Here is a 27,822-nt window from a genome sequence, read left to right on the forward strand (position 1 = left end):
ACTTTTGTAAGCACAAGCAGTCTGTTGGATGGCTGAACACAGTCTAAGATTGCACTTTAATTTTTCAACAACTGGTGGGCAGAACTGACTTCCCCTCTGAATGTATGTGCCTGTTATTCAAATGAGGGAGCGGAGCTGTACAACTCTGCCAATCCCCAGTTTGTCTCTGCAGTTTGCCTGAAATAGGTTTTGCTTAAAAAAAAGATGGAAATAAGTGCATAAGATAAATAATTAAGCCTGTAAAAAAAACCAAACAAACCATCTTTTGTCCATATTTTTACAATTATTTCAGTCTATCATTTTATGGTTACTTTATCTCAAGTTAAAAACATCACAAAATGCTTGTTCCACTGCCGTTTTGCATACACGGGGCAGTACAATATAAAATACGGCTGTGTGTGAACAGTATTTCTATGAATAAGCGCCGTAAGCACTTTGCGTTGGTGTCTGTTTCACTCAGTCCAGCAGCTCGTCTGTGGGCTGTCCCTCCGTCTGCATTTAGGAACACACCAGTGACATTGTTGCACTCAGCAGAACCTCAGTCTGGCACAACCAGCCACTTTGACGACATGAACATTGTTTGGACATCAACAGGCTCGTTGCTAAGTAACCCAGCCCCCTCCATCCCAAGTGTTCTGGCCTGTGAATCTATACTTATTACCTCTAGGGTAGCTAAGCAGTGTGTGTGTCTGTGTGTGTGTGTCTGAACTGCCTAATGGTGTGTATTGAGGATAGAAGAGATGGTGCATTGCCCAATTTCTTTCACTTTAATTTATTACGCCCTCGATGTGGGAGTGAACCCAACATTCAAGTGTCTGGAAAACACAGGTCAAAGGTCCTTCTATAAAACTGCTTCATCTGGTCCAGTTTTTTTTTGGTTGTTGTCTAAAAAAATATGTTAATCTCAATCTCAGCTGATATAAAAGTAAATCTTTCTTTGCAATTTCAAAATAAAACACAACAAAACAACTACAACAACTATTCAAATACAACCTACTTAAGGACAACAGCACATGCTGAGGAAATACCACCCTTCCACCCTTTGCCTGCATTAACAACACACACACACACACACACACACACAAAACAGCATCAATGCAGTGGGGGTGAACCTCTGTCATCAAAGTGAGCTGTTGTTTGGGAGGAAGGGGAGCCTGTGTTAGTGGAGGAAAGTGGATATGAATGGCGTGGAAAGGTTCGATGAGTTCATGTGTGTGTGAGGGGTTCGTCCATTGAGACTGCCAGTGTGGGGTTCAAGGTCAGAATAGCTAATAGAGAGGGGGAAGATGCCAAACGGTGGTCAAACACACAGAAGCGGACAAGAAGGTTAAAAGGGAAAGCTGAGAAACTGCAAAAAAAAAAACTTTTGTTACTAAGCGAAGCTGTATTTTATTTTTTAAATCTGTAGAGTTTGACTGCCTTGCCTACATTTGACTTCTGCTTTACATCAGAAACTAGTCAACTGTGACCTGTGTCTAGAAGGAATCTCTGCAAACATGGGTTAGACTAAACAAACTGTAAAACTTACATGTATGTTTATCACTGAGCGTTATCATTACGCATAAACCACTCATCCAGAAACAGCAGTTCTGGTCTCAGTGTCAAAAATAATGACGTTAATGTTTTCAAAATAATTCAAAATAATGAACAAACACAATAAAACATACAACACCACATACGAAAGCTATGAAAGGCAGCTCAAGATTATAGGTGCAGTTTTAAAGAAAACACATTTTGAAGTTAATGAACTACATATGTACCCATGTAATTTTGCTTCTTAATCTCAAAAGGGAAGACAGTTAAGAGCGTGATATTTTGGTGCTGTTCACATCGCTGTTGTAGTAAATAAGAAACAGTAAAATGATGTGTGTTCGACAGCGCAGACAAACAGATGGATGGACTGTGTGTGCTTGCTTCACGTGAGAGGAGTTATTTTACAAGTCTGCTGAACAGACCACACACACACACACACACACACACACACACACACACACACACACCCTCACACACTTAGACAATCAGTCAAGCATTCCCTGTGGTTGGAATGTGTTTTTGAGGGAGAGTGTGAAAGAGGAAGTTTTGGTGAGGAAAGCTTGAGGGGAATGGTTGACAAAAAAACAAATAAATGTCTGTAGCCTACAAGCATGTAGACGAAGCCCTCTCGCATTTCCATGAGAAAAGGTAAATATATGATTATGTGTTTATGTGTCGGAAAATTCCACCATAATCTTCCGTTCAACACACAAGAGAATGCGCTTTGTGTTTAAGGGTGAGATTTGAATGATTGTAAATGTGCACTCAGCGACAATCATTAGCAAAGTAGGTAAGTTTGTGTCAGCAAGAAAACGTCTGTTGGGTTAGTTCTACCTCCTTTTCGCTGACACTCCACCACAAACTAAATGAAAGCATTACAGACCAGGTTTGGGGGCCCCTGACTGTCACAACCCTCATCCTCTTTTTAATCCACCCTTACCTTCACAATGGGGCCAAACCTGAGTCTTCCTTCAGAGGGTTTTTATTCTGTGTAGTGTTTCGTGCCATCATGTGTACATAAAATGCCTTTTATCAGATAAAAGACTTTTTTTTTTTTCCAACACAATTTTAATTTGACTTTGGTTAAAAATGTATTCCACATCGCTGAGAAACAATGAGTAAGCAAGCTTCACAAAATATCATAAAGTACTGTATATAAGGCCTGGTTTTGCATCAGATTTATTTATTTACTTTTTTTTGCTGTTTTCTTTTTATTGGATAACTCAACGTCTGTGCCCTGGGACACAGACAGTTGAAAGTCTGCCACTTACTTTATATTTGCACATTTGCAGCAGTGTTGATCAATGTGTACTACCCCTGAGACATGAAATTAAATTACATTAAATTAGACTTCACATCATAATAAACTTTAGCATGACTGTAAGCACCAAAGTGCACTACAGTTTCTCTGTTTTGACCTCCGATCTCTAGTAGGTTCATACTCTCACAACTTAGATGTTATATGTTGAATTCAGTATAGATCCATACAATAAGACTGGTCTATGAGATCTTTATGCATATGCTTTATGTATAATGCTACAAGGGTTTTCCCCTCAAAAACAAAGAGAAGAATTCATAAACTGTAGAGTCGGGGAAGATTCCATAGTAATTATAGTTTTCTTGAATTTCTACTGGTCAGTCCAATAATCATCCCAGGGTGTGATTAACAGGGTGTCATGGAGAAATTGTGTATTAGTTTATAAAAAGGCAAAAATAAATTCTGGCTCTGGCACGTCTTCTGGCATAACATCATAGCAATTCCTGTCAAGTTCTACAGGACCTTGATAGGAAGTTTTTTCTACCTAAATTTTATGCTATTCTTAATTTGTCTTTTTTGTAAATTAGTTTTCAAGAATTTCTTGAGTGTGCTATTTCACTATGTTCCAGCTGGAAGTAATCTGAGCAACAGATTCGAGAGTAAAGAGGCAGAAAGAGTGCCTGATGATGGAGTGGGAGGAAAGGAGAGAAGGGGGTGAGGGAAGGGGGGAAGGGGAGAGAGAGCTAAGCGGATGGGGGAAGGGCTGTTTGTGCATGCCTCGAATTCCTTAGGTGTTATCAGCATTGCCCGCTCCATAATTGTTCCTTTCGAAGAAGAAAAAAAAAAAAGTACAACATTGCAAAGCTTCCTTTCTGAGGTTGGAGGGGCGCTCTGTCTATTGTAAACAATAGAAATGTTGACTGTTTTCATTCAATAATTATAATTTAAAAGTCTCTAAAACGAATTAAAATCCTTTTCCATATTTCTGTTTTCAACTTCTTGTTGTCTGTGACTGGACATAGAATTGTGATTAAGCCATTTAAACATATTGATTATTAATCTAAGTATTATGATAGTTTTTTTTATAATTTTACACCTCTGCTGGTTTCTCCTTCATTGCAACAATAAAGGGTTACCATAGTGTGTCAATCCACCCAAGACCGTCCCGAGCATTGTGATAATACAATCTTCTCAAACAGCACTAAAGAGGCTTCCATGCATGGGCAAGATTAGCAGTTTCCTGTTTGATTTCTTCAGAATGAGCTGATGAATAGAGAGGAATGATAAAGTGATTACTTGAATTTTTTTTTTTTTTTGCACAAATTGTCTGCAATGAGTTCCTCATACTATGTTCCTGCTGAATAGAGACACACTGCATTGGTGGGACACAGTATTACACACACACAGGATGTGATTCTGGGAACTTTGATTGATGAGGTAATCCATCTGGCTCTAAAGCAAGGGAGGGGAGGAAGAGAGCACCAGCGAAGGGAGGGAGAAAGGGAGTGTAGAAGATGAGTGATGATGTAGGTCCATATCAGGATGCAGTTTAGAGATTTATGCACGTGCCTGTCCAGTTATGTGTATGTGCATATCTTAAAGTTTGGTCTCTTGTCCCCTCTGAAAATACCAGACTTAAATTAGTTGGTTGGTGAGAAACATCACATGTCTTAACAGTATCACAGTGTGAGAACCAGTACCGCCCTGTTCCTCCTCTCTGGACTTCAACCTGGCTTCCATCACAGCTGCAGTGAACTGGGCGGAGGTGCATCATGGGCCTTAGCTGTGGATGAAAGAATGACGCATGAAGTGCTTGCTCCAGTCATGACACAAACCAGATGAATGTTGTTTTCACTTACTCCGACAATAAAAATTTCCCTGGAAAGAAACTCACCAGCGGAGCAGGAAGAGAGGTCTTTTAGCGGGAGACTAATAACCAGCAGTTCTCCCTGATTGTTAAGACTGATGGTTTTCCATCCTGCGGCGTGAAAATCAATCTCACAAGGAGAGAAACGACTGGATCAGCATCAGTCTTTCGAGAGAGATTTGTGAGGAGAAGAGGAAGTGAGAGATGCTTAGCTGCAGCATACTGTTGACACTTTCACACTTTTGCTCACTGTTACCTCAATTTAATATTTAACATGTTGTCATGCCAGATTTTGGGGACTGCTATGGTTTTATTTGAAATAGAAATGTCAAAATGTTGACTTTTCTTCCCTTCACCTTTCACATTCTTCCTGTGCTATTCAATTTTCATTTAGTATGATACTATAATTTGAAGGCTCTCTGGTGAAATGGAGAAAATCAAACAAGGCAAGGTAATCAGGTTGTAACGACTTGAACTGAATTGCATCTGAAGCCCTCTGAACTACAGCGTCACACATGAGTCATTGGACAGATAGCTTATGATGTTACAACATGATGCTGCAGCGGCGCAGATCAATACACCAGAGCTACAGATGGCAGAGAAAATTGCTCCGAAATGAATGAGGTGAAGTTTTAATGCTGTGCAGATTGTCAGAAGAGTGAAAGATGTGTGTATACAGTATCATTGAGTCACTTTCTGATGACTGAAGGGTCAAATATCAGCATAAGCTATTAAAGCTGATCTCACTGATCCCTCTCTCTTTCTCTGTCTCTCTCTCTGTCTCTCTCTCTCTCTCTCACACTCACATACACACACCTCACTTGAGGAGAAAAGATGACATATAAAAAGAGTGATCAAAGCCCCTGAGGAGGAGCCAAGGCTGAAGTGTAACACATGAGAGCCACAAATGATGGATGTCAACGATCTGACGATTTTAGCTCTTCAGCTTTCACCTGATAAGAGTTTTATAATAAGAAACTAATGGAAATATGTTGTCCACGACCTAAGATTTTAAATATAACAGGTATTGTTAACATTTTCGATAGATCCACTGTTTTACTCGTGCTCCGTTTCACAAAAAAAAAGGGAGACAATGTTACAGGAAATGCAATAATAAAACAAAATAAAACAAATCAGGGTGTCTTTTCCGCTTACTGTTTTGAATGTGCTCTAAGGTCTAATCTTAGAACATGAGATTAAAATGAAAGTGTTAGGGTAGTATGTTGTGTGTCTGGGCCCTGAACTGCTCTCTGTTAGGATGTCTGTCATCTGTGTTATGCTTCCATCTGCTGGTAGGTTGTGATAAACACCACCACACAAATCAGTTCCCTCATTGCAAAACAGTATTACTGCGTAGCCCTGTGCTCAGCCGTGTCAGTACGTCTTCTATGTCTTCACACTATCAAAAAATGTTTTAAGCCAGTGGTTCCCAACGTTATATAATAAGTAGCCATGTCTACTTGTGACCCTTTGTGACAGGCTGCATGTCAATGAGTTGTGAGCAGATCAATCAAAGAGCGGTTTTCCAGTTTCAGGTTTGTTTAAATTCTATAATCTTTGGACAACCGAAGCCTGAGAAATGCTTAAAGCATTTCAAAAGAAAAAGCAAAGATTAAGTAAAGTAAAAAAAAAAATTTAAATCACTCTGAACCGTGATAATCATCTTGCAAGCTGTTAGATTTATCTGGTAACCCCTTGTGGGAGTCCTGACTCCCAGGCTGGGAACCACTGCTTTATCTACTCAACATTTATTTGATCTTTATTGCATGTCATTTCTCTTACAATCTGTGACATCTGTCTCCTCCTCCATCTGACCCAGCAACCCCAATGAAGGCTCAAAGTGCTACAACTGTGTGCTGCCTGGCTGAAAAACATGCTAAATGTGACAGAAATCAGACACTAAAACACATCATCCCTGTGGCTGATGAAAGTAGCGTATTCAAAGTCAATGTGAGTGATGTTGGTGCTGTGAAAACAGAGATAAGAGAAACTAAACAGTAAAATTCCACTGACGTTGGGGAAACAGTGCCATCCTGAGGGAAACTGGACACAGAATTATGTAAAACATCACTGTGCAAAAGTGTGCGTCACACATGTGCTCATCTGTGGTTTGTGCGTATGTGGGTTGTTTTGTGTTCTGTGTATGTGTTTGATGATGTCTAAGAAGTTAAAGAGGACTACTTAGTTTCTTTAGTTTTGGTTCCCCTGTGTCTTTCCCTGCTTTTTCCCTGCATGTCTGTTTTTAGTTAAGTCAGGATTGCGCAAAAAGCTTCTGGTATGATGACATTTTTGGACTGAAACTCAACATTTGATAGGTTGAGAATTAGTGTTGTGTTTCTGTTGCTATGTAAGCCATGCTGCAAGCACTAAATTAAGCACTTCAGCTCTTGCCAAAACACCCCAGTGCATGTAAAAACAGTAAAGGGTGGAGAGAGAATGAGGAAAAAGAATCCTGATTGAATTAACATAGAACAAAGCTTCTTTAAAGTGGCATCTTGTCTGCTGCAGCCTCATCTCAGAAAATGAAGCAGTTTCATCAAAAGAGCATTATCTCTTCTGGCTTCCAGCAAAGTGTGAGCTCAATACGTGTAATAGTCCTGAGGAGCTGAAATCAAGATAAGATTATTGAGATTATAGTGACGAGTGGCAATGACATCCTCTTTCTCTAAACAGCTCAAGTATTTTGGAGGATGTTTACTATGAACACAACTTATTATGTGCCAAATCTTTTTTCTCGTTTGTATTTTATTAATGTCAGAATCATGTCTGAAAGAGACATACTTTTCTGTGAGACTAAAAAGAATGCTAAAGACCAAACAGTCAGTTAGATAGTAGAGTCTGTTTTTTCCTCTTTTGACACAAAGGACCTATTGTTCTTTGAACTGAATACTGGCAGTGTAGACCCACTAGGTGTCAGTGCTGTGCAGCATTTCACACACGGGTCCAGGTGGCTGTTGGGGTCAAAGAAATACTGTAACGCTGTCGCCTTTCGTTGTTCTTTTTTTTTGTATAAACAGTCTAAACTAATGTATAAGTAATAATATGGCAAAATTGAAGGAAAAATTGAATGTCAAAAGTGTACAAGGAGTATGCCTCCGTATGAACAGGATCCACATCTTTTTTTGAACAGGTAGTTTAAACTGTTGGAAAAGTAACGTAAAGACCAGGAGAACGAGGAGATGTGAAGACTCCAAAATCAATGTCGCTAACCAGAGGTTGTGGACTGGCACATTGAATCGTGACTTCGATTCAAGTCAAACTTGGATCACAAATAACGTGATTTCAGATCTTATGTGGAAAAAAAAGAAAAAAGAAAAGGAAAAAGTCTTCCAACTCGACTTTGACACCATTAACTTGTGACTTCACTTTGACTTCAGCCTTGAATGACTTGTTACTCTCCCAAAGCCCAGAGCAGAGGAATCTTGGCCAGACCAGCAAAATATTCAGAGCAGATGTTCAGGCCAGTGTTTAAAGGCTGAGGCTCAGTGGAGCTTGATGTGCTTTTGAGCGAGTGACATTAACTGAACGACATGGTTGTTTCAAGAGTCCTTGTACTGTTGGGAGAGAGGAATAGAGAGAAAAGGAAGTGCTGTATGTGTGTGAGCTTGCATCAAATGTTTCATTTTATGATAAACGCCTGCTTGTGTTTGCAAGGACATTTTGTTTTGAAAACAGCCCAAATCTCATTTCCAGTGTAATTGCTATTGCAATCGTTTTTTAAGTGTCTCTCCAGGAAAGCATTGGAATATGTGTCACTTTTGAAATGCAATGAAGCATTTACTATTCATGGGACAAACAAACATAAAACAAAACAAATCAAGGGGCATATAAAAAAAACACTTTTTCCATCTTCATCATGTAGCAGTCATGGCACAGTGTCTTTTTATAACAGGTCAAAATGATGCAGTCAACCCAAAGATAAGCGTCTGCTGTTTTTGCGAAGTACTCCAAAAACTAGAAGTATTTGCCCTTAGCCTTGGCCTTTTCTTAAAAACTGTTTTTGCCAAGGTTTTCATTAACAGTTAGAACTAAGCTTATGTGTCTGAGTTTACATATTTCCTCGAGCAATATAACATCTGTCAGACAATTATCCTAAACATCTGTGGAAATAAAAATCTGCAGAACAAACTAAGCAAATTAGGAGAAAAGGTGGTCTCTCCTCCTGATCCAGCTGTTTGACCATGAGATCCATTATATTTACTTTAACTCTCAATCCCACTTATAGCTACTTAGATCGGACTTTACTTTGAAAATTAAAATTATATGCACACAAAATTGGAAGATGGTTATCTAATTCACATTAAATTTTGGGGTGCAATTTAGGGTTCAGTGTCTTGCTCAGCCATACTTTCACATGTGGACAGGGGGAGCGAGGGATCAAACCATCAACCCTTCAATTAATGGATGACCCACTGCACCACCTGAGCCACAGCAAAATTTAATTAAATCAAATTAAATTAAATTAAATTCATCAACAATGCTAATGAGTCCCACTTAATAGCTGTAAGTTTGTGTGCTCTACATAGTTTAGTGTGGCAGTTTGTATAAGATTGATGCAAAGAAATTATGAATTCAAAATATCATTGTGATCCTGCAGTGTCCGACTGTTGCCTGGAATCTTAACAGTGCATTGCAGCAGTGACATGGACAACGTGTTGCAATGTTTTCCAGGAGATTTTTATTTGGTTCTCAAAGGCTAGTTAAAAACCAAACATTATGCCAGGATTTGTGAGTGACTTGGGCGCAGAGAAGGGAAGGTGGGGTGTGACGTTGAACCTGGCATGTGGTACAAACTAAGAGAGCACCAGCCTTTGAGCTGTTGGGTTGGAAATATTTGTACCTTATTGCTATTATCTCCTCAAAGGTGAGGGAAATGGATTTGGGCTGAGGTTGGATTGTTAGTGCATATGTACAATTGGGTGTCATCAGCATAGCAATAGAGATTAACATCTCATATTAACATTTTTGCCTGATAAATAGCAAGTAAAGTTTGTTTGTCTATGAGCCAGAAACTGCCATGTTGTTATTTAAGAAGCTGTGAATCATGGAATTAGCACTCACATCAAGTAGAATCAGGCTTAGGCATAGGCTTCTCATTACAAGACAATTTGTGATCCTAACCAGTGGTTTTTCAGCCCTGTGGGGGGAATATAAATTGCACAGGTAGCACAGGGACATTTCTTTTGCCCACCATGCCCACCAATTTCTGTTATTGGCACCTCTAGCTTGGTCGTACGTCCCAAACGAAACACCATTTATTCTGCAGTGTTTGTTGGTGGGAAGCCAGTGAAGGATCATGTGATTGTTTCTGTACCGATGCTCCCTACAGGTTGACTTACAAGTTGAAGTGGGTGACAACGAAATCAAGTTACCTCATTATTCTATATTCTATAATATCTGTAATGTTCATTTTCTACCATTTCTTGTTGGTATCACAATGGGAAGGAATTCCATGGGTGCTGAAGGCAGAGACCATGCATCAGTTGCTGCTCATCATGGCTACCACCAAACTGCACAGTAATCCCAGTGCAGCATCAGATTTTTGAGGATTGTATTTCTCTTCTAAACTTTCTTAATGGGTTGACAAAGAAATTCCAAAGTCTCCTCCAAATGTCACAGAATGCAACTTTCCTTTGAGTGGTCATCAATATCCCCAAAATGAATTTGCATACTGCTCACTGGAATGTTGCAATGATAAATCCTCTGTGGATATTGCATCTCATTTGGGGAGGAGGTGTACATTCAGCCAACAGTCAGCTGCATGTTCGGAAGGAGACAGTCCATGACATCTGAGTGGGATGAATCCAGATAGTATCTTATCAAGAACTCATAAATCATTGAAGTTCAACAGATCCAAAATAATTTACAATATTACTGCCAAATGGAAAAGTAAATGGGAATCCAAGGGATTAGACTAAACAGAATGCATACTGAATTAAATATGTGCCTTTTACTTTTCATTTTAGAGTAGTGTTGTTTAATTACTTTTGAATCCAGGAAATGATTTCCCTGTGTTTAAGCTGTATAACCAAATTGATTTTGTAAATGTCACCCTTGAGGAGCAATAAATATTTAGACTTATTTTGATTTAAAGATTTCAAAGTGTTGATTATTCTTATGAGATTTCATTTTCCTTCATGGTTTGTTTTTGTTATTTATAAATCAACTTTTAGATGTTGGCCTATTTCATATATATCAATTCATAATTTTTTATATAAACCTTCCTCTTATATCAGGACTATTCTGATGAATAGCTTTATAATTTGATGCATAGATTTTTTTTCTCCATTTTTAATAAGCTTTAATTTTTTTTCCTTTCTGGTGTCTAATTAAATACTGATTATAATTGGTTAGCTGCTTTATAGCCATTTGCAATAATCTAGAAGTCCTCCATACAGAGGTTAATTATTAATTTGTGGGTTGGATTGCTAATTGCAAGGGGTGCAGACATAATAACTTGATATGGATACGTGATTCCTTGATAATGACCTAATCAAATAACCAATTCGATTATATAGTATTTGGTGGTCATTTAAGATTTTATTATTATTATTAATTAGGATATTGTTATTATTAATATTATTATTAAAAAAATCATCATGATTATCATAATGAAGTACTTGCAGGTTAAATGAAAAGACAAAAAATGGATGTGAAAGGGAAATAAATGAATAAAATGCCACATAGCAGTTGCACTTAATGATTCAATCCAGGACTGAGACAGTTAGTGCAGTAAGTTTACGTGACAGTGTGGTTTGGTTGAGGTGGAGGTGGATGTGGGGTGTCGGGTGCTGGAGAGAGAGGGGAGGGCCAGTCGAGGCACTGCTGCTGCGACGTCACTCAGACCGCTGACTGACTGGGCTCGGGGCTTCAGGCTCAATCTGTGGCCAGAAGCAGCAGCAGCAGCAGAGGCGGTGGGGAGGAGAGGAACGTTTGATCCACTTCTTTATTTTCTCCTGCGGCTTCTTCACTGGGGCAAGGAGAACAAAAGACGGACAACTGCATGATTAGAGGCTCCAGCTCCTCTTCATCTCGACTGCAAGCCGGGCTAGCTTGATGCTCAGTTCAGCCTGCTAGCAGCCTTTGTGACAGGGCTGTCCATGCATCCGAGCAGCCCCTGAAGCAACCCTGGGCTGGGAGAAGCCTCAGCTTTTTTTTTTTTTTTTTTTTTTTTTTGCCTTGACAGTCTACAAAAAAAAATCATCCTCCAAGTGGGCAGACAGCAGCAGCCTCGTCAGCTTCACTGCGCACCCACAAAGCGGATTTCCAGTGAGGAGCATCACCGCCTGGGCACGGTTACACGTCGTCGGCTGTCTGCAACCTCCAGCTTGACAGGACCAAGGCGCGATTGATGACTAATATTCTTTCAAGATAGAATACAGTGTTGCGCACCACGGCCAACATGTTGGCAACAGGATTGCTTTTCCTGGGATTGTTGCACAGTTTGGAAGTAATCACTCCAGCAGGGGCTATTGATGGTAAGCAGATCTGATTTAAGGATAACCTGAGTCTTGTAGAAAATACTCAGGGGGGAAAAAAAAACAATATAAATGTGTTCATGCTGATTATCGCGGGATTTGTTGTGTTCTGTGCCTGCATTAGCAGTAAGAGTAGACTGTTCCCTGAAGGGATGACTGCTCGACTTAAGTGAAGCAACGTGGAGGGGATGAAACCGAGGCGAGACAATTAAAGCGGTCTTTTGTTTCTGTCTCCCAGAGCCACATGTGAATATTGCAATGTCACAGCAGTGATCGCACGTTTCCTCCTGCCCTCCGCTTGGATACAGACGCTCTCACACATTTGCACTGACACAGTGATGAAACTGTAGCATAGGCCCCAGTAGCTCCTTAAACCACTTGTTTACATGTAGCGAATACGTTAATTAAAACAAGGTAAAGGCAGCAGTCAGATACATTAGTTTTTAATGTCTTCAGTGACAGAGGGGTGTCATGGCTTTAAAAAAAAAATGTCAGCTTTGGAGCCTTAATCTGTGGAGCTGTAATGTAACTATTGTGTCTGGGCTTCAGTCAGTTCACGTTCAACAGTTTTCAGTGAGTGGTGTACTGATGTGTTGACAGCACTGGTGCTATTCCTCAACCAAACAACACAGTAATGTTTCTACGACCGTTTTTTAAGCGTGTTTGTGGTTTTTATCTCTTGTTGGAAGGAGTTTTCTGTGGTGCAGTTCAATATGTAATCACTACAGTAAGTTTTCATCATGTATGAACTCAGGTCTTCAGTGCTGCCATCGATAGTTGCTGTATGTGTAGCACTGTGACATTGTTGTGAATCAGTATGATTGTTGAGTTTATCACCTGGGCTGTACAGGCTAGGACTCCCCAACTGCCAACAGTCAGATTGTGATCTGCAGGCAGATAGTGAGCAGTTCAAAACAGCTCCCCCTACGACCTTGTGAACACACACCTTCACAGCCTGGAACAACTTCTGGAAACTATTAAGCCTCACAGTCCCACTCACCCACTCCTGTGTTTGGTAAGAAAGGAAAAGGGCGTTATCGAAGACAAATTTGTTAAATTCTTTGCAGGTGAACGGAGAATGTGGGTTTATTTTTGCAAAGATATATAATGCTTCACATTCATGCAGGGAAATGTCTGGGACCTGGGAATGAATACTAAACTCCTATAGGAATATTTTAAGATGACTTTTCCTGTTAGAAAAAAAACTCATATAAGGAGCACTAGTTGCTGTAAAGCTAACCACGTTTCTAAATTTGACATTTCATTAAATTCAGCAGGATTTTAACACGCATGACTGATTCAAACCACGAGCCACACTTGGTGAGATTCATCGTCAAGCCATAAATGCTTCCCTCCCGCCTTTGAAGTCAACTCATTGCACTTGGCAATCCAGTGCTGTGAGCTTCTTAGGGAGCAAAATCCACATAAATTACCACCTTGAAGATAGACTTGGATAGCCTGCAATCACCTGCAGTCTCTTCCCTCCTCACCAGTCCACAGCAACAGCTGAGAAATCCTGATTCAGAACAAACTGCTTCTGCATCGATGCGCTGTTATTGTTTTTAGTGAAATTTTCCTCCCTCTCAGTGTTAATGCCTTGATTTGATGAGTCAGCCTTGTGCTGGATATCAGAGATCACCAACCCTTATCTTTACTTGAAAACCCAGTGGGATGCAGAGAATGCTCTCCTTGCCAGAGCCTCTTAAGGAAATATACTGAGATTTTTTTTTTTTTTTTTTTTTTTTTTTTACAGTTGACAATGCTGAATGTGAGATTTGCCATATAACTTTTACTGGCTAGCTGTAATTGTATCACTCCAGTCTTACCAGACATCAGCCAGTATGGCATTTGTTGTATACTGTAGGAAGCTATACTGCATGGTGCCTGCTTCCCAGCCTAGCTTAATTGCTTTTTTAACCTCTTTAATTGCCTCTTTGATTTTTAGGGCCCTTTGAACCACATATGCTACTTGTAAATTTTTTTTCAAACTTGCCTTCAACTTCTTTTTCCATTTTCTAGACCTCTAAAGATTTTCTCTCACTGTTTCAGTACTGTAGCCAGCAAAGTCTCTGGGCCACCAACAAACCCTCAGTTTAATTGGGTCTAAACTACTCTTTGTTTCCCAGAGGATACCTCCACGAACAGTCTCAGATTGTTCAGAAAGCGCTGCTAATTGGGGGGCCAGTGGAAAAGGCCCTAATGAAAGAGTTCACATCGTTTCATTCCATGAAAGTAATGTCACTGCAAAAGGAGATCACTGGTTCTCAGAAATGGACAGTCCTTTTCCCTGAGACTTTTAGTGACAGACAACTTCTATAGAAAATAAAAATGAAGAAGTGCGCTTGAGGCATCTGGGTTCATTTCAGCTCGAATCAGTTACATTATTTTTCATGCCGACATCTATTGATAGTCTTCTCTATCTGAAATGCCTTCTTCCTGCTTCCTCATTTCACATTTCCTTATTTTTCCCCTCCATTAAATGTTCAACTGTTCATTTAAACCACATCCATGATAATAAAAGTAGCAATGGCTCCTTGTGCCTTAATTAAACTCACCTTCCAGTGATTCTCTTCTCCTTACAGTTTTCCCCCTGTGAACCTCTGAGCTGTAACATTTGGTGATGGAGGCCTTTAGAACCGGCCCCAGCAATTTGGTTGTTTTTGTTTGGTTGGTTTTGTTTTGGCCCTGTGGATGTCATAGTGATGGTGGTCACTATGACATCCACATGGCCAAAAGCTTACCACTTGCCTGTTTGCTGACAACTGAAGGCAATATGGAAAACAGAATACATTTGTTAGGTCCTGGTCGCTGTTTTGGCTTAATGTCGAGCAAGAAACATTTCATGTAGATAACAGATGGAGAGTATACTATAAACACATGGTTGATATCAGTTAGTTGGTTGCTGCTTAAATAAAATGTTACTTTAGATAATGCAGCTGCCAGTTCAATAGCCAAATACCTGATGTGAAATCCAGTGTCTTGGAATTGCGAAATAAGTTGCTCACATTCTGAAAAGACTTGCAACACAGTGTTTTGAGCCTCAAAGGAATAGTTTGACATTTTTGAAAATATGCTTACTCACTTTCTTGACGAGAGTTAGATGACATGATTGATACTGCTCTCGTGTCGTTCTGTTCAATATGTAGCATATCGGCAGCCAGTAAGCTTAGCTTAGCATAAAGACTAGAACTACCTTCCCTGACGGCTCCTCTGAGGCTACATCCACAATACTACGTTTTCTAGTTTTCAAGCACTGAAAACGTAATCTTTTGGAAATGCTGCCGGCCCCTTTTTAGTTTGAAAACTCCTGGGTTTTAGTCTGGACGGGTGAAAATGGAGACCTTTTGGAAACGATGATGTAGACACCCACGGTCACTCCCTGATTGGGTCTTATCTGCCTCGACTATAAGAGGTGAAATTACAAGTGTTACTCCCCTTGTTGTCTTTGCTAGCAGCTGTTGAGGAGTTAAATTCTGCATTTTAACACTGCAGCTGTCTTTGTTGTTCCTCGTTAGTAGTATTTTTTTTTTTGGAACTAATCAACAGCAGAGTAGACAGTCTGCTTCCTGTTTACACCGGCTCGCGCATGCCCAGTGTATGTGATTGCTCATGTATGTATGCGTTTTCAGGCGTGATAGTATGGACGGAGATCATTTCTGATAAGGAGCTAAAACGGTCGTCTGGACGGAGGTCGTTTTCATTTGAAAACGCCATTCTAAAATGAAAACGTAGTAGCGTGGCGTAACCTCTGGTAGGACAGCAGTATTCGTTTGTACAAATTAAACAAACAAAATATTATTAGTGATTTTAGGAAATGCTGGTTGTGGAACAGAGCCAGTTTAGCTGTTTCCCCCAGTTTCCAGTCTTTATGCTAAGCTAAGCTAAATGACTCCTGGCTCCAGCTCCAATTTTATCATCCTACTCTCAGTAAGAAGGCAAATAAATGTATTGGACTATTCTTATTTTTAACTGGAAGTAGCAAGGTGCTTCCAACTCTTGTCATCTTCTAAGAGAATTAAAAATAAAAAAAATTGTATTTTTTTTTTTTTGCAATTGCCTGAAAACACTGCTTAAGTCTTTTAAAAGCTGACATCTATTTTAGCCTAAGTACTTACTGGGTACATGTGAGCAAGCTTGTCAGAACAGCCCTATGACCCACTTTAGAATTGTGACACACTGATTGAGATACACAATCTAGATGGAGCCATTTAAGGATAAGGAGATAGGACACGGTCTCAGGAGGCCCTCAGAAAGAAGATGGGCTGAACCCGGCAGAGGATTTCATGAACATGCACACATATATTCACAATACATTAGCCAGCAACTTTTGACACCCTCTATGCCACAAGCCTTTGATTTGTATATTAGACCAAAATCTGTCTTGCTCAGTAGTTTATGAAAGTCGAAGTGACTTCCTGCATGATGACCGAAGGTTTAACATCACTCATGGAAGGTGATGCCATTTTTTCCCCTCGTTTTATACATTAGGGAGCCTTGAAGCAAGTGTATTGAAAACAGAATAATGTAAAGTCTTATTAATGAAAGTTAGAATAGGAAAGACAGAGCAGACAGTTGAGTTTAAAGGTATTAATGACCCACTTGGGAGCAGCGCAGACAATCTGTGGATACTATACTGACATATTATCACCTTTTAAGTTGATATAGCAAAGCAAACTTGTTGGCTTGTTGCCTATTTGCATGTCCAGCAGATATGAAGTAACATTAGTGTTCCTTTGGAGTGATGCAAATGGCCACCTGATGAATTTAAGTCCAATAATTCACTTTCTTTTTAGCCCTGTAACTATTTTCACCAGCTAGCTGCTAACTTCATTTGATTGCCATTGGGTGCTGACCAAGTAGTGTTCAGGTACAGGTACCATTGGACATTTAAAGCTTTAGACAAAGATACTGTCAGAGCAGTGAGGGTGAACCAAAACAGTAAAGCTGTGGCGGAGAAAACCAAAACAATGAGCTCAAAGACACTTTAAAACTCTGTAGAGCTAAGGGGAGCTGCAGAGATGGGTGATCATCAGCTGTGGGTTCATCACTTTGAGCGGCCTTCTTTCTCATACAGGTCATATTGTCCATTGTCAATATAAAAATATTGGTTATAGCAGCTTTAAATTTGTCCAAACACACCAAATCCAAAACAGTGAGGAGAAGTATTTTGTCTTCTAGCTGCTTTGGTTAACTTAGCGTTAGTCTAAGTGTGAAGAAATCCAATTACTTTGGTTTTTATTACCATAGCTCACTTGAATTTTTGTGTGAAAAGCACTTTAATATCGAGCCTGTGCACTTTTCTTTGGCATATAGTTAACAGAAGAAACAACAGACATTGCAGTTACAGTGTTACAGCAGCAGCCATTATTATCTGTCTGGGAATTATCTATTTAAGAGATCATACTCCCTTGATAACCCAGCTGATAAATTTGTATCTGCATGAGTAAAGATTTGTACAAGAGAGAGAGAGGAAAGGTTTATGTGCCTAAAGAAACTTAATTAGTGATGAAGCTGTTACTCCTGATCAACAATGTGTCACATATACTGGCCTTCTTCCTCAGGTGAAAGTGATTTCAGCAAAGTGTTTTCTTTAAGGTGCTGTGCCACAAAGACTTTTGTGAAATGTCCAGACACAGCTGACTTGTTTTTCCCCACTTTCACACACAAACCGTCTGAATGACACAGGACAATGAGCACTCATTCAGCCCACGTTTGAGCAATCAACACAACCCAGTGGTCATGATTAAAAACGTGGCAGCGCCATATTCATATAAGGCTTGAGTTAGCCTCTAGTGAGTTCTGTACACATCACTTCTGAAACTCAGACATTGTGCAATTTTGTGGACTGGACATTCAAAGATTGTGCAACTTTATTTTATAGAGTTTTCTCTTAAGTAACCCATGTTCACTGATTCATGCTGAAGCCAGGCAGTGTCAGGGTCGGGTCGGCTGACGTGTTGACCCGTTCACACCAACAGCAAACATGGGTTTAACTCAGGCCTCTGTGTCAGTCTGAAAGGACTTCTTGTGTTGATGATTTGTGCATCAAGCTGTGACCCTCATTTGTCAGGTTGCTCTTACGTGTGGCACAATGGGGGCCGTGTGACATATTGCTGCTGCATAAGATCGAACCGATGAATTTATTCAGATCAATGAATGCACTGGATGAATCCCAAGCATCATATTACTTGCTGTGGCAAACATTGTTGAGCTTCAGCACCAGATAGAAATTGTCATTCCCTGTTTATAAAATGTTTCCCATCTTGGTTCCTCCGCCAGATAAGCTCCAGTCTATTTTCAGCATCTGCCCATACAACAGATGCGTTCATTCACATCCATTTAAGCTTCTGCTACAGGATTTTTTCACTGACATCCTTTTTTTTTCCAGCGACAAAAGTGTGATGCAGAAGACTTGTACCTATTGTAGATTAAATGTGAATTCACTCCCTGTAGAAAATTGAAGCAAACAGACAGGCCCCATTCTTCCCCACAGTACTTCCTTATAAAGCACTGTATGCACTGTATCTAGTCCCCACAGCTCCATCGTGGTGAACTTTTCCAGACTGCGAAACTCTGACATTAGTGGTCATTATTCATGCAAGGACATTGATTTAGATGTGTTTCCAAACGTATAATCCTTAACACAAAGTACCCAACCCTAACCTTAACATAAGCCTAATTGTAACAGTAATCCTTCAAGCAGGCAGTCACCCTTCACTCGGGGGCGAAAACCTCCTCACATGGCCTGAAGTGGACCCACTGCTGTTATTTCTGCCTCCTGCTACTGCACATGAGAGATATTTTTAGGTCAATACTTGACAAACATTTAAAGGTGATATCACAACCAATAAACCTCTGTGAATATCATTGTGAATATTGCACAACGTTTTCAGGCAGTCAGGCTTTTAGTGAGGAGGATTTCCCACACTCAACTGCATGTGTGTAGGAAGTGTGGACTCTCTGATTATGTGCATTGTGTGCTTCTGGGAAGAGAACGGGCGGCTGCTTGCTCTTCTATTATTAGCCGACACGCACCATAACTAAATGGAATATATTTTACAAATGTTACGGAACATTATTTGAATATGGTGAATGTGAATGTGTGTATCATCCTTTCTCCTATCATCTTACTCTCTACCAGAAAGTGAATAGGCTTTTTTTCCCCCTTAAATGTCAAACTGTCCCTTTTTAATAGAATTTAGGCTTATTGGAAATATAATGTGTAAAACATCTGTCATGGCAGCAAAGGTCAGGCTCAGATTTAAATCTGTATAACATTATGCACAGTAATCAGTGATGGGATCTCTTGTTCAGCATCACAAATTCATGGTAAGGAGCCCTATTCCTTAGCTGTAGGTGTCATTAGCAGTTAGAGGTGCTAAGGTTGTTTCAGCACATGGATAGTGAATGTGAAAGAACGTTCTAGAGATTCTAGTCTTGTTCCATGAAACTCATGCGTCACACTGAGACTTGGAACTTGTACTGGTCTTATGAAAAGGCACTAAAGAATTTCATATAATCTTCTTTAATATGTTTCCCTCAGTGGCATGCTAAGTAGGCTTAATTGTCATTTTTCTCCCCGTGCAGCTACGTACGGCGTGTGCTCTGGCGGTTGGTGTTGCAAAGGGATTTGTCTAAACTGACTAACTTGATAATGGCGGATCGCACCTATGTGGTTTTCTGCTTCGTCCCCACTCCGTCGCCGAATTTGATTTAATCCATATGTGGAAGTGAAGGAGGTCGTAGTAGCCTCCTCTTCCCTCTGAGCTCCAACACCGAGTCTAGTGCAAATAGCAGTCATGGTTGATTACCACTCCGGGGTTGCGACATGGTGAAATCTCAGTCAGACATCCAAATAGCTCTTAATTAAGTTCACATTTGATTACTCTGCTTTGCCTAATAGGTTCAGCCTCTCTATACCACAAAGGCTTGTGTAGACTAACTGAGTCTGACCTGTAAAATCCAAACAATCGCAGGCAGGACTGTGTTGTCCTGCATGACGGAGCTTCATTTTACTTGGCAGCTTTCGCCAGACATGAGCACATTCCTGATGTTAATTCTCCTCAGTTCTAAGTGTATGCATAACACACACTTATGTAGACTTACAAGCACACAGACTGTCTTAGAAAACTCACAAAGTGTCTCATAAAAATAAGATTCGTCCAGGAACAGCCAGGCGGGTACACAGGCAGACAGAAACCTCCTCAAACTTTCACTCATGTTGCTATTTTTTCCAAAATATTGATATAATAATGTGGATGAGTTCTATGAAAACATGATTATGCTTTGTCATGTTCTCTCTTTTTCAGTCCATATCTAAATTCTGTCTGAATCTTTGTTCTCTCATATCACCATTCAGTCACTAGTGAATAGACTTCCACAGCTCCTTCAAACTCTGCCGGAAAGGTTTATTTAAGAGGCACAGCTGGGGCCTCTTTTTCTCTGTTTTGTAACATGACAAATTGGAAAACTTTTTTTCCCTCCCTCTTCTTTCTTCTCACTCTCTTCCATTACAAAATCCCGAAGCGTTCGTGCCTGGGCTGTGGAGGAGGATGAGGAGGTGGCAGGCCGCAGCCAAACCAGCAAATATACTGTAGACTCTTCCCTCATTTTTGGCCCTTAGCAAACACCCCCCACCCCCTTGTTCAGCCGCGAGGTCAGGAAAATAGACTCCTGCCCCTCGCTCTCTTTCTTCTTTACCGCCCTCTCTTCCTATACGTGCTTGTTCTGGCTGTTTGCTGTCTCATTACTTTCCAAACTCGGTCTCGATGAGGGCATTGTCTGCAGAGGGCTGTAATACCCCTGGACACGTAATATTAAAAACACATTTCCCACGTAATATTTTTCATGTCTGAGTTGTTTGTCATCAGTTTCCGTCTGAATCGCGGTTGTTTTGTTTTTTTCTGTTGCATTATGTCAAGATGTTTAGTCAAGTCAGTTAAAGTGGTTCTATTCTGGTCCCTGGATCTCAGTAAAGTGTGTATCAAGGTTTGGCCCAGTGGGTGTCAATGTCGAGATGATTTACATACAATTCAAGCTGTTTATCTTGCCCTCATATAAACCTCCCTCTCCTGAATATTTGAAAACATGAAGGAGCTTTATCCCTTCCAGCAGCAGAGAATTTGGGACAGTAGGACCATCCTCACCCTTTCACAAACCCATGAAGTGTTTTACTGGCGTGAGTACACGCTATCTTCGGTAGACTAAACTTGATGTTTTTTCTCCCAGCAGACATTGCAGTAGTCTCTGTAAGCATTTTGAATAATTCACTATGCAGGCACTTCAGCCAGCACACCCACCTGGTGCTTTTGTGTGGCCTGCCAGTTTTGTTATTCTCAATAGTTTTGGATGAACCAGCAGCACCAGTTACGATTATCCAAAAGCTAGAAAGCATCACCTCCTCAGTTCAGAGGGAATGTAGCCTGAGGAAGTTCATCCGGTCTGTGTGTAGTAAAGGAAAGCAGCTGCTTTCATGTTAAAGCATGAACTTTATGCAAGCACAAAATATTCTTATGAATATGTTGTATTTCTCCTCCTCCGTCCTTTTTGATCTGTAATAGTCATACTGACGTATGCACGGTGTGGATGTGAGTGACTTGAGTTCACTAAAGCCAAGGGAAAAGTCAGCTCAAGTATTTCACCGGTAGATTCCAGATTATGAACTCAAAATGAGTCTGTCAGAGTGACAGATCTGACCTCAGGATAGTCATCCATAATGCTGATGTGAAGTATTCTGCAAAAGTTGAGTAGAGTTAGATTTTTTTAGCCATGTTAAAAAAAAACAGGCTCTAGAGATGGCATTGTCCATCTGTCAGTCCTTCTGTCCACCACTGAAGTATCTCAGCAATTGTTGCATGAACTGAACTGTGTCTGACTTTTCATAGACCACCAACATCAGGCTCAAATTGATTTAATTAGTCTGATATTTAAGTTTTCAAATTCCTGCGAAACTAGCGACATCTGCATCAGCTTTACTTTGTATTTTTAATGCTAACATATGCTAACATGCTAAACTAAATCGGTGACCATGGTAACCATTATACTAGCATCAGCATGTTATTACCAAAATCACAACTTGTTACCAAAGGTGACCGGGCCTTCGCTGTTCGGGCTCCTCGGCATTGGAAATCCCAGCCTGCAGATCTCAGGCTGGTAAACTCTGTTTCTTCTTTTAAACCTTTTCTGAAGACTCACTTTTATCGCATGGCCTTTTATTGACTGTTGTTTTTATTGTATGTTTTATCTTGGATTTTATTATTTGCATCCCTGTTTTTATTGTAAAGCACTTTGTAACTTTGTTTTTGAAAGGTGCTATATAAATAAAAGTTATTATTATTATCATTTTGAGCATACTAGCATGTAGTGCTTAACTTAAAGCACCGTTGCAACAAAGTTGAGCCCCACAGAGCTGCTAGCATGGTTGTCGACATTTAGCCTCGGTATACTGAGGTTGATAGATGGTTTGCAGACAGTTAACTGATTCCTGTTGGTCTGGTTTCTGGTGTGCCTCCACTCTGAGGATTGAGGGCTGGGTAAGTTATAAAACAGCAGATCTAGAACTGGTACAGACTTTCTTGTGCAGGGGAATTTGAATTGCGGCTGCCCGGTTGAAGGAACGTCTCCCTGCACGGTACCTTTACACGAGCTGGCTTTGAAGACTGGATTCCATACTGCTCAGGCCTCCTTTCAGCACCACTGTTGACACCACTTTAAGTCCGCCTTCAGCTCCACCACTGTTGAGTGGTGTGCGATGAGGCGGTAGTCTCAGTGTCTGCTGGAGCTTTGTAGTGCCCCGGTTGATCTCAGAGGGCAGACGGCCAACTTATTTATAGCTCTGATGTGGGTGTCGGAGGAAATGGGGCTGTGGCTGGGGGCGAGGCTTGTGTTTGCCTTAGTTGAGTACTCTTCTTCCCGACAACACTGAGCTCATCATGGAGCACTAGCAGACAGGGGTGGGGGCAGAGTGCAGTGGATGTGCAACCGGGCCCAAATGGCGATGACCCAAAGCATTTTCATGCTGCCTCCACTTTGGTAAACACACAGGCAGCTCATTGATAGCATGTGTGACATTCCTCCATCCCATCTCAGTATCCCAGCCCAGCTCAGTCTGTTCTCAGGTCCTCAGGCCTGTCCCCAGCTGTGAGAACCCCCCCCCCTCCTTTCACCCCTTCACTTGAAGTTAACACCCACCTCTCCATTTGCTCTCATTGCTGCAGTTCATCTACTTTTTCTCTTATGCCATCCTGCGTCATATCCATCTGTTTCCCCACTTTTTTTGCTTCATCCACTTCCTCACTATATCATTTCCTTTTCAAACAAAAGACAAATACCTAAGAGATCTGTCGTAATGTGCACCACATCGCAAAACCTTGAAAAGTCAGACAAAGCCTAAGTTATGTTTCGCTACAGTACAGATATCACCTGGATGTAGTATTTCTAACCAGATAAATCCAAAGCTAGCTAGATAAATCCAGCCAGGCAAGCTTAACTGTGTTAACTGCAGGTCTGATTAAACCATAAACCGCTTTCAACATTTATCTTGTTTCATGGTCTGCCACAACCTGCAGTACAGATAATGTTAAAGAGCAGGAGAGTCTCTTGTTACTCAGCAACATACATTCTCTGTCATTATCATCTGGGCTAGACTTACATCACGCAACACAAAATCAATAAATGCAGATGCAAAAAAAAAAAAAAAAATCTTAAAAATATATACATGCACCCAGTGTCTGAACAGTAAAGTCCACTTACAAACTGTCTCTACACACTGTAAAGACAGAATACAGTTTTGTGATCCAGGTGTGGATATTTGTCAAACCTTTCATTTCATACCTAACAGCGCTGGCTGAGGAGTAACGGTACACGTGTGCGAATAGAAACTCCAAGGCATCAAAAGACTGCAGAGCCGTTGAAGCTGACTATCAGCTGATCCAGTGACGATCCCGCCGTGCTGTCGTCATCAGAAAAGTGATGGCACTTTAGATGACGGCTGAGAGGAAAAGATGTCTCATTTCCTTTATTTTTCTTCCCTTGCTAATTTACCTCGCATCTCTCCTCACATCTCGTGTGAAAGACAGTAAGCACCCAAAGTCTGTAACTTGCCTCCCTGACCAAGCAGTGTGGTTTGTTGCTTCCTGGAATCTCTGTGTTTGAGTTTTTTTTTTTTTTTACAAGTGAAAATTAGACGAGGGACATAAAACCAACAGTGGAAAATCGTGTGCAGGGAGAGGATAAAAGGCCCAAAAGAGATTTTTCATTACCGTTGCCTAAATTGTATAAAACAGTATTCACAACGTTGAACAAATATGCATTTACGTTCATTGCTACTGTATATTTTTAAGTCTAGTTGTGATTGGATGACATGGGACTGACTTTAATGGCAGGTTTGAACATGGCCTTTGTCTCCAGCTAGCTGAGGTGGCGGTACAGTAACTCTTCCTGCTGCATGGCTTCACCTTCAGCTAGCTAACCTCCTAACCCACTTCCCCTCTTCACTGATATCCTCCTGTCAGCATCTCGTGGTTAAGTCTGAGGCAGGTGTGTGCTCTTCCCAAAACTATTATGAAAGCGAAATTAACAGCGCGTTGAGTTCAGAACATGTCGGCGTCTAAATAAACAATAGACAATAGACGGATGCACCACAGCTACCTGCTTGCTATGGCTGGTGTTGATACGTCTAAACAAACAAACAAATACACAGGCGCGCACGCACCAAAGAAGAAGGATGAGGAGCAAAGAGGAAACGCTGTAACACAAGCCTGGTTGCATTTCATGAATAATTCAAAACCTTGTGACTTCTGAGACACACACACACACACACACACACACACCAATCGCAGCGGTACAGGGAGGAGGATAAGTGAGGAGTGTGCGAATGTGTGCAGCAATATGTCAGGTTGAATTCATGGTATTTAGGTTGAGTTCCATTTCAAGATTCCTTTCACTGCTGAAGTTGGAGGCCAGCTTCAAATGTAAATACAGTCATCCTGTTTATCCTGCTTCATCCCATCATCCACCCCTATTCTACCCCCCCACCCCCCGTCAAGCTGTATGCCTAAATATTCTAAAGGTTACAATATCAACACTCGTCTACTCACCACACTTCGTGAAATAACAATAAAAATGTAAATGATCAGTCGTATCAGAGGGCTGAGGGTCGGTGGAAGAATAACTGCTGATATTCCCGCGTAATGACGGAGATGAAAGAAAGGAATGGGAGTCGAGTATTTATAAAAAGAATTAAAAAAAGTCCTTTTGTCGGCTGTAGAGGGAGAACAAGGCGCAGAGAGAAACATGAACTCAGATGATACAAAATTAGTTCACTCACGTGTTAATATGTTAATAATGTGCCTTTGTAATCTTCAGTGATGGCTAGTAACATGCTAAATAAGTATTTCTTCTTTCATGAGTGCTGAAAAAAAACATACTGCAAATCACTGCAAGTGTTGGTCAGGTTGATAAGCAGGACTACAAAAACCAACTTCCTGTTCACCTGCATGCACCTGTCCTTTTCACCTTTTCACAAGTCTCCTGTGCCTCCTTTGCAGTGTGAAGTGTTAGGAACACAGCCTAACATTTGGTAGGTGGAAGCCTCCCTAATGGCACAAAAAGTAGCTTAAACTATACTAACCCACTCAAATCCATTTTTACCCACCCAGTTGAAGAACAAGTACCGCAGTCTGGCAACACTGCCTCCAAACCGTAGGCTGGCTGTGTGTTAAACCACATGAAATAGTCCCGTCTGTTTGACATTGCAGGAGTTGCAGTTGTTGGAAAGCACCTATAGAGCTGTTCAAATAGAGAGTTATTACTCCTGCTGATGAGATGTTAATAAACCTGTAGTTTAGGGCTTGTTTATGTAACCAGCAGAATATGAATAATGAAGTCTATGTCTAAGTATCCACTGGTGTCCTTGCTTTTCTTTGCTTTTCATTGACGTATGTTTAAACGGACAGTTTAGAGGCTCAGATCTGCTCTCCCATTTTCCACTCGAGTTTGTAAAACCCCAAGTTCTGAGTTGAAAATATAATTTACTCAAGTAAATCCAATTATTATTTTCTCTCTCTTAATTTTCTTGTCACTGTTTTTTTTTTTTCCTGACAGAAAGTGTGAAGTAAGACGAGTCACCACTCACCAGTAGCCTCCCCTGAACGCCTCTGGGTGACTCAGCTTTGTTGCTTGTGTGGAAATGTGTGTGTTGTTCTGACTGGACTTGAATTAGTGTGGGTTCGAATACACCCCCGCCACCCCCCACCCCCACCCCCCTTGCCATTTGGCTGTGGATGGAGTTGGTCACCCCCCCACCCCCACCCTCTCTGGAAGGTTGGATTGACGGGGAAATACATGATAGGGGGGAAATTCACTGAACAAGATGTTCTTTTATATCTTCCAGACGTGCTGCATCACTGCAAATGGCCTGGGAACACTGACCTGGATATTTAGGTGCAGCAGGTTTATGCAAAGCCTTTCCAGGCCTGCATGACCGTGTGTTTTGGTTTTTGTGTATCCATTCTCTATGCTCTCTATCACGTCGCAAACTTTCCGGAACCTAATTAAGGCCAGCGAGGGCCACTATTGGCTCTGAGCACAACAGATCCCGCTTGCTAATGAGACCTCAGGAATAAAGATCAATGACACAAAAGGGTTTTTCTTTTTTCAGATATCTCTCCTTCATTATTTCACTTTTGTCTTTGTCTCTTTTCAGCTCCAAAGACCTGCAGCCCAAAGCAATTTGTGTGTAAAGATGGGGTGACGTGCATCTCTAAGGGCTGGCGCTGTGATCGGGAGAAGGACTGCCCCGACGGCTCTGATGAGGAGCCTGATGTTTGTAAGTCTGTCAGAGTTGAAACAGTCCAGTGTATTGTATCCAGATGTTGCAGGTTACCATCCTGTCTACCACGATTATGATTCTGTTACATCTGACTCCACAGCAGAATGAAGTTTGGCCGACATTTAACCATTCAGGGGGGATAATTGAAGCCTAGAGGGAAAAAAAGCTTTTATTTAGATATATATATATATATATATATATATATATATATGTCTAGATCTGTGTATCATATAATCTGAAGTACCCCTTGGCAAGTGGGGCTACAACGCTTCTTTTAAACATCATGTAGTAGATTTTTTCACTCATTCAAGTCTTTAAATTCAGTGGAATAGGAAAAAGCTCTCACTGCTTATCTCCTCTGATATGAATGGAGGAGTGTTTAAGGCAGGTTCAGATAGGGAGCATTTCCCAAAACCAGTATCAATTTAAATGTTAGCCTTTGATTTCTTTCATTACAAAAAATGCAAACTCATTTCGGTCATGTAACATCTTCAGCCTATCTGTACAGAAGATGTTCTTTTAGTAATGTGTAAAATGTGTAAAGTGGTTAGAGTTGAACATTATTCAGCAGCTGCCAGTGTTTGAATTTGAATTTGAATTTTTAAAAGACTTTTTTTGCAATACCATGGCTGTGCATATACGTTATTGTAGCGTTTGAACCCTCCATAGAGACTCTAAAAGCAGTCATCGGCTAACAGACTGAGATTGATGGGCAATTACATTTATTTGGCTAACCACAGCCAGGCTGGAGAAAACAATGGGGTGTTTTATCAGCTAGCGAGAGAGGTCATTTTGACTTCAAACAGTCCTGTCATGCCCAATTAGGAGATTTACAAAGTTTGTCTTTCTTTGTTGA

General features: G+C 40.7%; 1 protein-coding gene across 2 annotated transcripts in view; it reads left to right on the top strand.

The window, feature by feature from the left end:
- Positions 1 to 11,524: 11,524 nt before the first annotated feature.
- Positions 11,525 to 27,822, top strand: part of LOC130183050 (low-density lipoprotein receptor-related protein 1-like) — a 90,520-nt gene continuing 74,222 nt past the window's right edge. Inside the window, exons 1-2 of one of the 2 annotated variants that reach the window (XM_056398368.1) lie at positions 11,525 to 12,136; positions 26,841 to 26,963. In XM_056398368.1, coding sequence (XP_056254343.1) covers positions 12,061 to 12,136; positions 26,841 to 26,963 — 199 coding nt within the window. In that variant the 5' untranslated portion in view covers positions 11,525 to 12,060. The remainder of the gene's footprint in view (positions 12,137 to 26,840; positions 26,964 to 27,822) is intronic. The other variant, XM_056398374.1, reaches the window with a different exon arrangement.

Source organism: Seriola aureovittata, chromosome 2, assembly GCF_021018895.1.
Source record: "Seriola aureovittata isolate HTS-2021-v1 ecotype China chromosome 2, ASM2101889v1, whole genome shotgun sequence".
Taxonomy (NCBI): domain Eukaryota; kingdom Metazoa; phylum Chordata; class Actinopteri; order Carangiformes; family Carangidae; genus Seriola; species Seriola aureovittata.